Raw genomic sequence first — 14,890 nt, 5'->3', positions numbered from 1 at the left:
TGTTGCCCATGACATTTTTAAACGTATATGGTTTATTCTAAATTTAGAAAAGGACCCTTGGTTCTCACCGAACAGCAAAAATAAAATAGAATAAAGAAGAGACGAGTAGTGAGCGTGAGGAAGTGACACGGACGTCACACTTTTTTTCAAAAACAGAAATGATTGAAAACTCTCGGCTTTCCCGCCTGCTCCACAGGCCTCGTCTACAAAAAAAACCTAAACCAAAAGAAAATAATAACCGTCCCATATGATGCGCATGACTATGCTACAGTATGAGTGTGAGAATATATTACGGCTCTACCAATGATACGCAGCGCGTTTACTGCTAGCCGTCTTTTTTTATTTTTTTTGTTTTTATTTTTTTTTTACCTCCAAACCGAAGCCGAGCTGAATACCGGTTTAACCCCCCCCCCCCAAAAAGTGCTTGAGGTCCATCAAGAGAGGGTCAGAAGTGGTCAAACACGCACACTTTCACACGGTCATTTACAAATGCACACTTCCTGTGTAGCGGTAGAGGATGGCGGGGGATTGGGGGGGGGGGGGGGGTGTCGGGTAGAGAGCCGCTCTACTTCTTCCTGTAGTTGCCCAGCTGGATGGCGGAACGGTCGAAGACGCAACGGAAGGTGATAGGCTGCACTTCCCAATAGGGAACGGGATTGCTGAACAGGCTGATGCCAGAGTACATGGCCTTCTTTGTATTGAAGCCCGGAGGGCAGAAATCCTCAGTTCCCACCACGCCGATCTTGTTAGCATGAAGGTAGACCACCTGCAAGGGGGCGTCTGATTAATTGCAATCGTGTATTCCCAAAAAATAAAATTATCGTAATCGATCAGTCCAACCTGGATGTATTTATGGTCAGGCAGGCCGGGTGGGACGACGGTCAGGGCGTTGTTGTCGAGGTGGAGCTCCCGCAAATGGGGGACGTTCACCAGGGTGGCATTTTCCACCAGGCTGATCTCATTGTGGCTCAGACCAAGCCTGTGAGGAACAAATGAACACTTATCATCATTTGTAGTCCCCAAAACGTATTTAGGCGGGGTGACAAAATGGAAAATGAAATACGATTTTGTCGCATCACAAGGCTTCCTTTGTTCGTTCCCGCTTTTCCACTGACTAATTTGTCCGAATGAAAGAAACAAAACATTTTTTTTTTCATACTTGGCTAGCTGCTTGAGGCCTTTCATACTCTCAGCGGTGAGTTTGGAGATTTTGTTTCCATCCAGGTGCAGTTCAGAGAGTGAACTGGGTAGACCTGCACAAAAAATAAATAAAATGAACTCATTCACTGCCATTCCCGAATTTATTCGGGTATTGAACAATATGATGTGAAGCGCCATTCCCGAATTTGTTTGGTTTTTCTTGCCAATAAAGCGCTGGTCAGACCTCTGGCAATGCTTTTTCCATTCCACGAGGGGGCAGCATTTGCCTTTTGTACAGCCACCCCCATTTCAAGCTCAGATAAATCCAGCTCCATATAATTTAGGAATTAACTCTTTTTTTCTGATGAAAGAAGACAGTCTAAGGTTTCTTACGCTGCGTTGAATGTTTATGTAGTCCTAAAACTCAATATTCGGTGGGTCCTGGAATTTGAGCAAAAATACAAAAACCCTGGCACTGGAGTGGACACATTTTTGCACATCTGGCAGTGAATGAGTCAACATTAAAATACAGAAAATACAACCAAAAATAAGACGAAATAACGAACAGGTTACCTTGTGGGATCTCTGTAATCTGAGTATCCGCAATCCGAATGTAAGAAACTCTCTTCAGGTCAGCAAAAGCGCCAGAATCGATCCCCGCGCTCTTCAGGGGGTTGGAACCGAGCTCTAAAACAAGTAATTGGGAAAAAAACATGGCTTCCATTATTCCCCGCCAAATATGCATCAGCCATTTTGTCACCGAATTTACCCATGACGATGATGTGGGACATTCCCTGGAAGGTAGCCTTCTTGATTTTAGTGATCTGGTTCTCGTGGATGCGCAGCTCCTGCAGACTTTTGGGCATGTTTGCCGGCATCTCCTTGAGATGATTCTTGGATAGGTAGAGTCGCTGGAGTTTGGTCAGGGGGTTGAGGGCTTTGGCGTGGATGCTGCTGATCTTGTTGTTCACCAGGATCAGCGCCTGAGGGACGGGAAAGAAAAAAAATTGGCATTGGCGACAGGTGCTCTGTTTCTAATCTCCGAAGTTCTTTTGTATTGTAAGGGTGGTGACATAACCAGAGGCTATAAATCAAGCCAGACCACAATGTTTTGGCAAACCCAAAGCTCACGCATCATAAAAAATATTATTTTCCAAGACTGGTTGGTCCTTAACTGCACCATTAGACTCAATTCTCGGACTTGTAAACACAAACTAAGCCATTGCAAGTCTTTCCGGAATTCTAACGTTCGAGTTTATCCACCCTACAGCGTTCCCGGAAGGTCACTGTAAACTTTTCCGTGACATTGCCGGGAGCTTATCAGTCGTTAGTACAAAGTGGGTGGGAGATCGAGGGGGGGGGGTGTTCTAGTTCGTCTCAACGCTCATATCAACAGACTTGAAGCGATGGGGGAGGAATGTGACCTGTTCCGTTGGGTAGAACCAGATCTTGGAAATCCACACGTGACTACTTTCGGACTGAACGAAGTGACAGGATTGGAAGATTGACCCTGATCCGAACTTTATGAGAACCAAGAGTGTCCGCGGGCTTCTTACGTGCAGCCCTTTGAGGTTCTTGAAATCGTTCTCCTTGATCTCGGTGATCTTGTTGTTCTGCAGATCAAGCAGGGTGGTGTCGTCTGGGATGTCCTTCGGAACCTCCTTCAGGCCTGGGGTAGGGGGCCAAAAATATATATTTTTGTTGGAAATATGTTGAGTCTAGATGAGTTCCAAAAAGCTAATGTCCCCGAGGGACCAAATAACAATAACCATTGACCGTTCAAAGAGGCACACCTGGCAGGAAATGGAACTGAAAACAAATTTCCTGTGTGATAATACCCCAAACAAAATCCACCGCTTGGGCGTAGCCCGTTTCAGTTGCGCAGTCTGTCAAACTTTACGCAACACTTTTAATCTGCTTACGTATGTCGCTCCCAGCATGAGTCGCCGATTGACGTTCAGGAAATGATTAAGACCCGATTACTCGGCAATGCAGTTGAAAGTCAAGACTTGATAGCGAAAGCCGTGTTTGAATCACTTCCAATAAAATTTCCCTTGCCGCTTCTGCGACAGCGGATGACGACAACGTGGAGTTTCTGATTCTAGATGAGAAAACTGCATACTCAACAATTAGCACTCTGGGTTTATTTATATATTTATTTGTCATCTGAATGGGCTCAGTACTCAAACTCGGTCTTAAAGTTGGAAATATACTCGTAAACATCGTAATTTTTTTTTTAAGTCATTCCACTCACTTTGTCCGAATCGAAGTCACCTATCACCCCCGCGGTTGGTGTCCCACTTTGAACGGTCACATGTTTCTCATCACCGTCAACCTCTCGGCGGCTCGCCACTTCCTGTTATTACCGTTGCCTAGACAACGCAGCCCACAGTGTGTTCATAACCCTCGCCTAAGTGTCACTCAAACGCAACTGGCTATTGCTACCGTTTGTCCGACGGGCCCGACACCTTTTTGTGGTTTTTACTGATTCCAGTCTTGGAGATTCATCTCCTTGGAACGCCGTTGGCTAATTATCGGAATATCTCAGTCGGGATGGTTTTTCGGCACTAGGTGATTTACGATCGACCCACCCATTTTGTCCATTGGTCTCCATTTCACCCTGAGATCTGAGCCCTCCTTACTTTTTAACTCATTCGCTGCCATTCCTGAACACATTTTTTACACATCGTCTGGCAGTGAATGAGTTAAACAAAACATGGAAGTGAGAGAGGGGGGTTTGTCGCGTGTTTATATGCCGTACATAAGGAAGATAACGTTGAGGTAAAACGTTGTGACTGTGTGGAGCGGAATTGTGGACTTGAAGCGATCTTGTAGAGGGCTATTAGACAGTTCCACTAGTAGTGCTGCGTGAATTTGACCCAAATCTGGTGGTCTTACCAAGGTCAGAACATTGAACCACTCTTAGATGGCACTGGCAGCGGAATGGGCATTTGGGTCCTTCCGGCATCGGGATCATCATGGTTTCTTCCACCGTAGTGGGCACCTCGGGCAAACCCGACCCGGGCTCGTCCTCCATCATAAAATCCAGGAAGCCAGATTGACGGAAGGGAAGCGCCCAGCAGGCGGTAACCAGGAGGAGAGAGAGAAAGGCCGATCTCATGGTGCCGCTAACGGAAGGAGAAACCTGAAAGATGATAGATGGAAAATTGTGTCAGGGTGTTGATATGGCACATTGTTGATTGTTCATATCAAGTGAGCTATAAATCTGAAATGATGACTCATAACAGCAATAAAAAATGGCATGATTGATGGGGGCTAAGATAAAAATATCATGTTTGCCTCCGTATTTGAATTTTAGCCATTTATACATCATGTTATGTTAAAATTTGCTTTTCCGCAGAAATTAACAAGTCATTCAACGACACATATGAGCCGAAAAAAAAAAAAAAAAAAAAAATCTTCATGACTCTACCGGTGCTACGTTCACAACACACACTCGCTGACCTTTCAGGCACCCGCCAATCTTCTTGCTATGCTTTGTAGCCTACGTAAGCTTTGTAATGAAAGAGCACGAATGAGCCACAGGCGACTGACGAGCCATTTTGGCGCAACGGCTCGGAAATGCGCAAACCACGTCGACGTTTGCCACCGATTGATTGTTTATGCACTCGTGTCATCTCACAACGTCATTCGGGTACTTGAGTACTTGAGGCCCAGGTGGACGTCATGATAACCCCTTTCACACAACTGAGAACTATGTCAATTAGATTATGTTTATTTAAAAAAATAATAATAATAATAAAATAGGATTATACTGCGGAATTTTACAACATCTTTGCCATGTTGTCTCCTATTCGTTGCAACAAAGACTTTTTGTCTGGGCTTTTATAAGATCCAGAGGACATATTGTTCCACTCCTCTCGCAAACTGAGTCATCTTGGCTCTGTAAAGCTCTCTTATCTAAAAAAATGGACAAATTCAGCACAAAAAAAAATAATCCCAAGACATCTCATCTGCACACACGGTGGGCCAAGATTCGCTTTGTTTGTTTAGGGCGAGGTCCTTCATTGGAAATCTTCATTGTTGGGATTGGACGCACATCTGGCAGATGGGTGCTGCGACTCTGAACTTTTTAGAAGATACATGTAGAATCAGCGCTTTCGCCGTTAAGTCGTCAACCATGTCTCCCGATCCTTCAAGTCCGCGCACCCCCATCTGTATTTTTTTTCCCCGTTAACTTTTCATCAGCTTCTGCCAGACGGCCATTTTTTTCCACCGCGGCTAATCCTGCCTGTAAAACAAGAGCGCAGCACCATCTGACACTTGGTTTGTTTATCTTTTCAAACCGTGCACCATCTCAGTTAAAAAAAAATCCAGAGAGCTCATTTAATGTTTTTTTGTGCCAGTTTTTCTTCTTCAGATAATAAACAAAAAAATGCCACACACCCTTAGCTCATTTTTCACGTTGACAAGATTGCTTAACACTGATGACATGAAAAATGTATCCGCCTACTGTTACTTACAAATTATTTTGTGCCGATTACCAATTGGTGATATCATCACAAAGATGGCGCACCTCCACACCCCTCCCTGAAAATCTATCACTGATGATAGTTGATTGACATATTTGATTCCTGCTGTTAGTGAGCGTGTGATCACCCACCTCCGCCCACCGCAGATTGTTTCATAATTTACCACCCACCCCAAAAAAATCCCCATAAGCATTTCCTCAGAAAATAAATAGAGTACCCACCAATATAATTTGACAAAATCCTACAAATGCAAACTGTCTGCGGTTCTGGCGGGGTGATGGTCTCGTGTAGAATCCACCGATAACAGTACACGTGTCAAAACATGTCCTAGCACGTCTCCGCCTCAAAACATTTCTTATCTGCGCCTCCGAGCAAAATGTTGCATTCTTCCCACCGCCCCTACAAAAAAAGGGTGTTTTGTCTCCTTTACAGTGAGTGAGAAGGATATTTTCTCTGGGATGATTGCTGATCATTTTTCACGGCATTCCTTTTTAAATAGGGTTGTAATATTTCCCAGCTGTGGCTTTTGCCTGTGTGTATGTGGCAGGTACTGCAGGGACTTACCATGTGGCGGATTTAGCTGTTTTTAAACATGCTTTTTGCTTGAGTCATCACTTTTTCCTAAATGTCCACTTAATCTCCCAAGTGGTAAAAGCAGGCTAATTAACTCTTCGGGAAGCCTATCCCATACCAAAAAACCCCCTCACAACCTGACTAAAAAGTCTGCTGACGAAACAATCCGCTTAAACGCACCCAAAAAAAAATGTGCCCTGAAAGAAAAGTATATTATGTCAATATTTGATATTTATTCAGTACCATCTACTTGCAAGAAGAGTATCAATGATACAAATACTGATATCAATTTTCAAGGTAGAGTTTTCATAACATTTGTTTTTAGGGGTGCCTCTAGGGTGGTGCTTGTTGCTCCAGAAGTTTTAAAAAATCAGATGTATTCATGTTAAGCCATACTGCAAGATTCAGTACCAACTCCTTGCAAGACCAGTATCAGTAATACGGATACCGATATTGAATTTCAAGCTAGAGTTTCCGTAACAGTTTGTCTTTAGAGGTGTCTCTGCGGTAGTGTTTGTTGCTCCAGTTTTTTTTTAATAATCCAGGTAGATTCATGGTAAACCATACTGCATGATTCAGTATCAACTCTTTGCAAGACCAGTATCAGTGATGCGGAATCCGGTATCGATTTTCAAGGTAGAGTTTTCATAACTCGTTGTCTTTAGGGGTGCCTCTAGGGTGGTGTTTGTTGCTCCAAATGTTTCAGATGGATTCATGGTAAACCATACTCCATAATTTGGTATTGTTCCATTGTATCGTTCCCATAAGAAGTCAATAATGGATGTTGGCATCAATATCGGGGGTAGAGTTGGGTAACTGGGGGATGGTCTTATTTCTGTGCAAGGACTTGATCAAAACTTGGCTTCCAGTCTGGAAAATCTTGCCATGTTCTTCTTAAAACATGACTGAGATCTGAATGTATGACCAAGAGACCAAAGCTCCGTCCAAGTCAGTCCCATCCCCCCTTTCATGGCACACCCCTTAAACGTGGCCCCGGCCCTCCTAATGAATCCCAGGCAGGAAGCGGCGCTGGCCCCCGTCATTTTTCCCTCCCATTTGCTTTTTTTTTTTTGTCTGTCATTTTTCCCAGCTTGCATTTGACTTTTTGACAACACTGTCCCTGCGTTGACAGCATTGTCAAGGCCCTTGTGACATTTGGAACACATGTGCCCTCATTCACCCCCCCAACAACACCCCCCATTCCCGAGCCGCCTCATCTTGATGAAAAAGTTTCTGGAAGAGCTCCCACCAATGGGTTTTGTGACTTATCAGGATATTTCACAAGAGCCCACATGTGCAAACACTCAAGGTTGAGTAAACAAAACCCCCCTAACAACCCCCCCATCCTCTTGTAAGACAATACACTTCACCATTATTGTGATTTAAAAAAATATATTAAAAACATATTTTTCACCCAATTCCATCCCTCCCTCACGTTTGGCTTGTCGCTCCACTGTTTCATCATCCCCCCCAACCCCCCATAACTAAAAAGACATGTGCAACTTGCATTGTTCTTGAGATTTTGGACTACAGATGAGGAAAGAAGATCCCCAGATCTCCTCCGCACAAACCTTCCATTCACTCACGACTTGCCTTTTAAATGTTAAACATCTGCTTGGCTCCACGCTGATTGTCTTCCTCGTCCAGATTTTCATTACTTTTGCCCCCCTACCCCTCCTCTTTTTCCCCCTTCCACTTACAGCTAAGTCCTCTTATAGCTGTCGGCAAAAAGGATGTAATGAGTTAGCTTGAGAGGTCTTCTCAATGATGGAGGATGAAAGCTATGCAATTATATGATGAATAGCAGGTATGATGTATAACCCCCCCCTACCCATCTTGTGTTTAAAGTCTGTAAAACTGCCCCTTGAGCAATTTGGCTCCTACATGGAAGCGGCGGGTACGAGGAGGAGGCTCATTTTTTTTTCTTTTTTGTACCGATAAGGGCTTTGCTAACTCAGAAACAAGCCATTCTTCATGTAAATGGGTGGGATGAATAATCACAGAGAAATGCTTGTTTTTCCTCATCGGTGCAGCAAAGCCAAACATTTTCTCTGACAGAAATGACAGCAAAGCACCCCCACCCACACCATCACCCATTTGTGTTCTCTCTATCAACACAGAAAAAAAATGAACATTTTCAAGCCGTCGCCGTGCAGGAATGCCGGAGCTTCCATCCAAACAATCAATCGGCCAAATGTCAAAACAGTTGGCTACAAAGAAAATAAAAGAACATGGCTGAATTGGATGGCCAAAAAGGGGTGGGGGGGGAGAACTAGCATCAACAGGCACCCACCACACCCCCTTTACCCTCGGCAAAAGGACGCCTGAGTGGAATTTCAAGTGCGAATCAAATAAGCTGATAAACACAGGAAAGAAAATAGACATTACATGATGACATCATCCCAAAAAAGTTTGCGCATATGCTCAGATTACTTTTCATCACCCCCCTCATCATCAATCACCATCATTCTCCCCTAGAAGTAAAAAGGATGTAACAACCAACCTGTTCCCGGGAGAAGCAGAAGGCAAAGACCAGACGCTGGGACTCCCCGAAAAAGAAAAGAAAGGTTAAAAAAATCCAGGCGAATGAGTATTTTTTTGTTTTTTATTTTTTTTCCAGGGGTGGGATGGGGTGGGGATGAGGAGGCAGCGAAATGCAGGGCTGCTTGGGCCTTTGGGGTAATTGGATTTGGGGAGCGCTCGACAGTGGAGATCAAGCAGGTGTGCTCTGTCACAACAAGGGGAGGAGAGAAAGAGAGAGAGGAGAGGGAATAGAGAGCGAGAGGAGGAGTGAGGGCGAAGAGACGAAACAATTGGTGGAGCCTGGGTAGCGAAAACAGCTGGAAAGAGAAGAAGAAAATAGAAGAAGAAGAAGACTGCGAGAAAGGGAAAGTGGTGCAGTGATTCAGCTGGCAGGCACGGCGACATCTGCTAATGATAGGGAAGGACTTGAAAACTCCTTTACTTCGTTCTCCTCGATTCACTCTTACCTCATTTGGTTTTCCCGTCCCATTTTGGACGATGGGCATCACAGTTTGGTGGGTTTTGTGTTTTGGGGGATAAGTCGACTAAGGAAAATGAGATGTGGCATGATAGTGCGCACAGTTTTGGGTATATGGTAGTTGCAAAAATATCAGAACATTGTCAGGATTTTGGGTTGACATTTTGCTTGGCGGGTTCATCATCGGACCCACGAAAAAATAAATTAATTAATCAATCAATTAATTTTTAAAAAAGAAGCTGAAACTCACAGGAGGTTTTCCATTTTGATCTAAACCGGATTTGTCTCGAAAAATTCAGCTCTCCAATGGCACATTTTTTTAACTTTCAACTTTGGAAACCATGTCGATCATGCAGAAACCCACTAAAAATTCTCCCAAAACATTTCACAAGTTAACTCATTCACTGGCAGACATGTGCAAAAATGTGTCTACTCCAGTGCCAGGGTTTTTGTCATTGTTACTTGAATTCCAGGACCCACAGAATATTGAGTTTTAGGATGACATAAACTTTCAACGCAGTGTTACAAACCTGAGACTCCCTTCTTTCATCAGGAAAAAGGGGTAATTCTTAAAGTATATGGGTCTGGAGTTATATGAGCTTGAAATGGGGGCGGCTGTACAAAATACAATACGATACATACTGGTTTAGATAGCGCTTTGACAACAGCTGAAGCTGGAACAAAGCACTGACATGGAAAAAAGGAAAATGCTGCCCCCTCATGGAAGGGGAAAAAATACAAGACGTCTAACCAGCGCTTTATCGGCACCCAAGCATGGAAAAATCAAAACCCGGACAAATTCGGGAATGGCGTTCTACATCATATTTTCAATTCCCGAATGAATTTGTGGATGGCAGTTAACGAGTTAAAAAATAGCCACTTTAGCTCGGTTGTTCTTAATAGAATATCACTTCATTATCCGACGTTCTTATACATTGATACATTTTTTTAAAATTCATCCCCTGAAGCTAGTTGCAAATTAGGAATGTAGAATTACATATGATAGTACGGTAGACCCACAAAAATATTTCTCGAAAACCCTCTTCAAGTCTCCTAATTTTGACTGGAATGACTATTTCAGTTTTTTTGCCAGTTTGTAGGACGACTTCCAAAATGGACTTTGATTCGTAAACGACTTAACTTCAGTTCCTGTTTCCATCATTATTCCTCCGTAGGTCAGCACGTTGTCCCTTTTTTTTTTATTATTTTTAAATTCATACAAGCGGAAATATTTCAAGAATGAGAGTGCGCAAGTAAATCCCAGACTGGTTGGCCTCTTAAGTCGTTTTGCAGAAGTGCGAACACAGTTGTCCTCATTTTCTGACCGGCTGTATCTCAGCTAATAGAATTAACAGATCTCACAACACACACTTACACACACACACACACACACACACACACACACACACACACACACACACACACACACACACACACACACACACACACACACACACACACACACACACACACACACACACACACACACACGGCCCTGTGGGAAATGACCTTTGTGGGCTGACGCAAACGAATCCGGCCGTTGACGCGTATTCATGTGATAATGATGCTTCACTGGAAGAAGTTTGCTTCAATGTTTGCACTGTTTTCTTTTGTAATATACACACACAAATACACACAGTGGTCGCTCATTAGTGCAAAGTAGCCTCCGTTCGCCACAATTAGTAGCTCATTTAAAGCCCATTTTGCTCCCATTTTGAATTTCTGATGACCACAGAGTTTGCAAAAAATGATTGACAGTCTGTACTGAAGTAGAAACGCTGATGCCTGTTGCCGAAAGAAACATTAAAAACTCATTCACTGCCATTCATCACAGGACAAAAGGAGTTAATTCCCAAGTTATATGGGTCTGGAGTTATATGAGCTTGAAATGAGGGTCGCTGTCCAAAATACAATGTAATGCTACCTCTTTTTTTTGTGTTAGCGCTTTGTTCCAGCTTCAGCTGTTTTAAAGCGCTACATAAACCAATATGTATGTATTGCATTGTCTTTTGGACAGCTGCCCTCATTTCAATCTCATATAACTCCAAACCCATATAATTTAGGAATTAACTCTATTTTTCGAATGAAAGAAGACAGTCTAAGATTTCTTACGCTACATTGAATGTTTATGTAGTCCTAAAACTCAATATTCTGTGGGTGCTGGAATTTGAGTGACAGTGACAAAAACCCTGGCACCAGAGTGGACACATTTTTGTACATCGTCTGTCAGTGAATGAGTTAATGGGGAAAAATGACCTAATCACAGTGTTGTACTATTTGATTATCTGCTTCCACATTATTTGGGCTAGTTAATTAGCCCGCTAATGGCATTTTTACATATTTGTTAGCTCTAAGCTAGCATGTGGTCTTTCCTAAGTGACGTGGTTCCGTTTGCTATCTTGTGTTGAAATTGGCTGCCTTCATTGTACCAAAAAGGGGCCAGGGGGATCATCCGGCCGGTTAGTAAGCCGCATGCTGCTTCACCAAAGCATTCAAATCGCATTCAGCAGTGTGTTTCCATTGCGACGACTGCTGCGGTTGACTCTTTAGGGAATCTGGCGTCCAAGTCTGTACCGTCTCCCCGGTAACCGGCCAAGGGAACATTTCCGTCGCGGCAAAAGAGCTAATATGCTAATGTCGGCAAACGGGAGCTGCCTGCCAGCCTGCCCGACGACTCAATTAATTGTGATTTGTTGGATTTACAAATTATTGTAGATTACGTGGTATAATAGCAATCGGAATCAAATGGCAAGCCAACCACTGCCGCCTTCATAAATCGGCACGAGCAACAAACGTCAAACAGCTACATGGTAGCCGTTAAGTATCTTCCATATTGGTCGGGGTGTCTTTCTTTTACCAGCATGACAACTTGACTTTTGATTGGCTCGCGAGTGGGGGGGGGGGGGGGGTGAGGGAGGGGTAAAGGGGGGCAGCTCAGAAGCTTTGCCAGCAACTGAGTTCTTTTTATGTGTCAAAAGCCAAGATTGCAAATGAAAAAAATCAGTCTTATGGACGTTTTTTTCCCCCTCCGGCTACTCATGAAGTTGCCTTCCAAACAAAATGAATCACACGGAGAGCAAAACCACCTCGTCTTGGCCTCACATTCACCCAACCCCATTTGAAAAGCTTTGAATTGCAAAAATGTACATCTTGTTCAAGGCAACAAAACATTTTTTTCTTTCGTTTCTCAGCCTCAGAACAAATAGCTATCAAAATATGGACAATGCGGAGGTAATGCCAATGGATTGCATCTGCATATGATCAGATTTCTCCGAAGCATTGTCACTCGGAGTTGTCATGAGGCTGGGCATTGTTGTGCAATCTCTGGATTTGATATCATATACTGTGTGCATGTTAGGGTATTTTTTGGCCTATTTATTTATTTGTTTATTTATTTATTTATTTACAATTTTTAATTTAGGATTTTTATTTTTTTTCATTTCTAGTTGTTACTGTTTATTTTTTTTTCTGTTTTTATTTTTTTATTTGTACATTTTATTTATTTATATCCTTATGTATTTATGTATGTATTGATTTACATTTGTTTCACAATGTAGGCTTATTATTTATTTTGTATTTGGTATTTTTTAATTTTATTTAGTTTTAAATTTTAGTTCTACTTTTTATTTTTTATTTTCCACTCTTTATTTTTTATTTTTTTATTTTGTATTTTATTATTTATTGTTTTTTTAATTTAAAATTCATTCATTAATTACAGTAAAGTCTCGTTATATCGATATCTGATATATCGATAGTCCCGGTTATATCGATAGTATTTCTATGCACGCACGGAGAAAATTACATGCAAACAGGGTCGGATATATCGATAGTCCCGGTTATATCGATATTTTTTCGGACTCCCTTGAATATCGATATAACGAGACTTTACTGTAATTTATTTATTTATATTAATTTTTATTAGTTGTTTCCAATTTTTCTTTTTCTGTTTTTCTATTTGTATTTTTAATGTATTTTTATTATTAATATTTATTATGTATTATTCATTATGTATTATTATTATTAATGATAGGATTTAATTTTTGTAAATGCTTTTAATGGGTTCACGAGTTTGACATGCCCCGCCTTCAAATCACGCCACATGACACCCACGATTGAACTGACGATTAGTAATGATTTTTTAGCATTCTTTTGGTTAGGTAATTGTCTATATACGCTTTCCTCGTGCGTGTTCAGGCGTCGTAGAATATTAATGGAATCTGGACAATAACGTGACAGGACATATTCCGAGCTCACTGGCTCTGATTTTCATTTTTTTGGGGGGGCCTGCGGGAATCATTGATGTCGGTCAAAGGCTCATATAAATTTGACGTTTTAATCTGATGCATTTACAGTCTACACGTCAATGCATTATTGATGTGTTCACTATTCCACTATCAGTTTTTATTTATTTATTATTTATATTTTGGTCGTTTTATAGTAATTGGGCCCTCTTGTGGTTTTTCTGTCTCTGCCGAAATGTGGAACCGCAACCATGGCCATTTCCCAGTCATCAGGAATGTTGTCAGGACTTCAGTTTGTTTATTTGATGTGGACTATAAAATGTGTGTGAACATGGACGTGTGTTTAGGTTCTTGCCTGTGCGTGCGTTGCCGGTTTATTGCAAACACAAATCTTCGCCATGTTTGGCAAAAAGTGGCAGCAGATCTGATGGAAAATTCCCACCAAACATCTTGAAACGTTCGACCAACAACATGGAAAATGTTGCCGGTGGTATTTTGCGGGGGGGGGGGGGGGGGGGGGGGGGGGGGGGGGTGCTGTAAAGGGGGTTTAGTATCCGCGCCTGGAGCAGGAACAAATCAGCCGACATCATCACATCGCCTGATAAAACGACTTGTGACGTTTTCCCGCTGTTTTTACTGGAAGCTCTTGTCTGCACTTGTCCATTGCGGAAATCGGCGATTTGGCGCCCCGATGGTTTGGTCCATCATCATTTTTGCCCTTGGCAGCGCCGATGGGTCTCCGGGGCTCCTCCTGATGCCGTTTATTCCATTCGCTACCCAAGAGAACTTCCTGATTCCGACTAGACTGGATGAGGCAGACGGAAACTGACAGTCGATCTGCTCCAACCGCATTGATCACTCAACATCTTGTTTTTTTGTTTATTTCTTCAGCCTCGCGGTCTGAAATAGGGTATCCCCGTCAGTATGTAGTCTGAAAATCACACCATCACTCTCTGAATCAAACTTATCCGTGCCTAAAATTGATTTGGTGATCACGTTTGCCAGTTCCTAATGGTCTGTTGACCTCTTGACAAATGTCTAGTCAAAGGCATCCTGGAACAGGATCACCCTGCGGTCCAAATGGCAATTTCCTATTTCTGGTTGCTCCAGTTTTGACCTTTTGAGACAAAGCCACGCGATGTCATCGCATACAAACCAACCATACAACCATAGTCAATTTGTTATATCGCTGATTTGTAATCTCTGATTTATGCATAGCAGATTCATCGATGGTGTTCTGGAACAGCATCCTCCCTGCAGTACAAAATGATGGATTGCCGACAAGCCCTCGCAAGCATCACGCATCTCAGAAATACCGTACCTCAAAGTACATAACGTACAGTAAAAGGTAACCGCACCTGTTTTTGATCTTAAGTGATTCCACGTTCCTCTTCCTGCCGCACTAATTTTGAATTCCAGGTGAACAATGACAACTAATACAT

General features: G+C 42.6%; 1 protein-coding gene across 1 annotated transcript; it reads right to left on the bottom strand.

Annotated features, from left to right (window-relative positions):
* Positions 1-11: 11 nt before the first annotated feature.
* On the bottom strand, positions 12-8,887 carry dcn (decorin). Its single transcript, XM_088988462.1, has 8 exons — positions 8,710-8,887; positions 4,039-4,285; positions 2,697-2,809; positions 1,910-2,123; positions 1,714-1,827; positions 1,160-1,253; positions 841-979; positions 12-766 (listed from the first exon to the last, which is right to left on the bottom strand). Exons 2-8 carry the CDS (start codon positions 4,259-4,261, stop codon positions 566-568), a joined length of 1,098 nt encoding a protein of 365 aa, XP_088844588.1. The 5' UTR covers positions 4,262-4,285; positions 8,710-8,887; the 3' UTR covers positions 12-565.
* Positions 8,888-14,890: the final 6,003 nt, after the last annotated feature.

The sequence above is a fragment of the Hippocampus bargibanti genome, linkage group LG22, assembly GCF_051943395.1.
Source record: "Hippocampus bargibanti isolate YZ-2025 linkage group LG22, ASM5194339v1, whole genome shotgun sequence".
Taxonomy (NCBI): Eukaryota; Metazoa; Chordata; class Actinopteri; order Syngnathiformes; family Syngnathidae; genus Hippocampus; species Hippocampus bargibanti.
Note: the sequence above shows the minus strand (reverse complement) of the source record. Positions and strands in the feature narration are given on the sequence as shown.

Coding starts and splice junctions, on each gene's coding strand:
- dcn (XM_088988462.1), bottom strand. CDS start 4,261: ATGAGATCGGCCTTTCTCTCTCTCCTCCTGGTTACCGCCTGCTGGGCG. Junction 2,810..4,038: donor GGTTCAATGTTCTGACCTTG/GTAAGACCACCA, acceptor CCCCTACCCCAG/GCCTGAAGGAGGTTCCGAAG. Junction 980..1,159: donor GGCCTCAAGCAGCTAGCCAA/GTATGAAAAAAA, acceptor TGTTCCTCACAG/GCTTGGTCTGAGCCACAATG.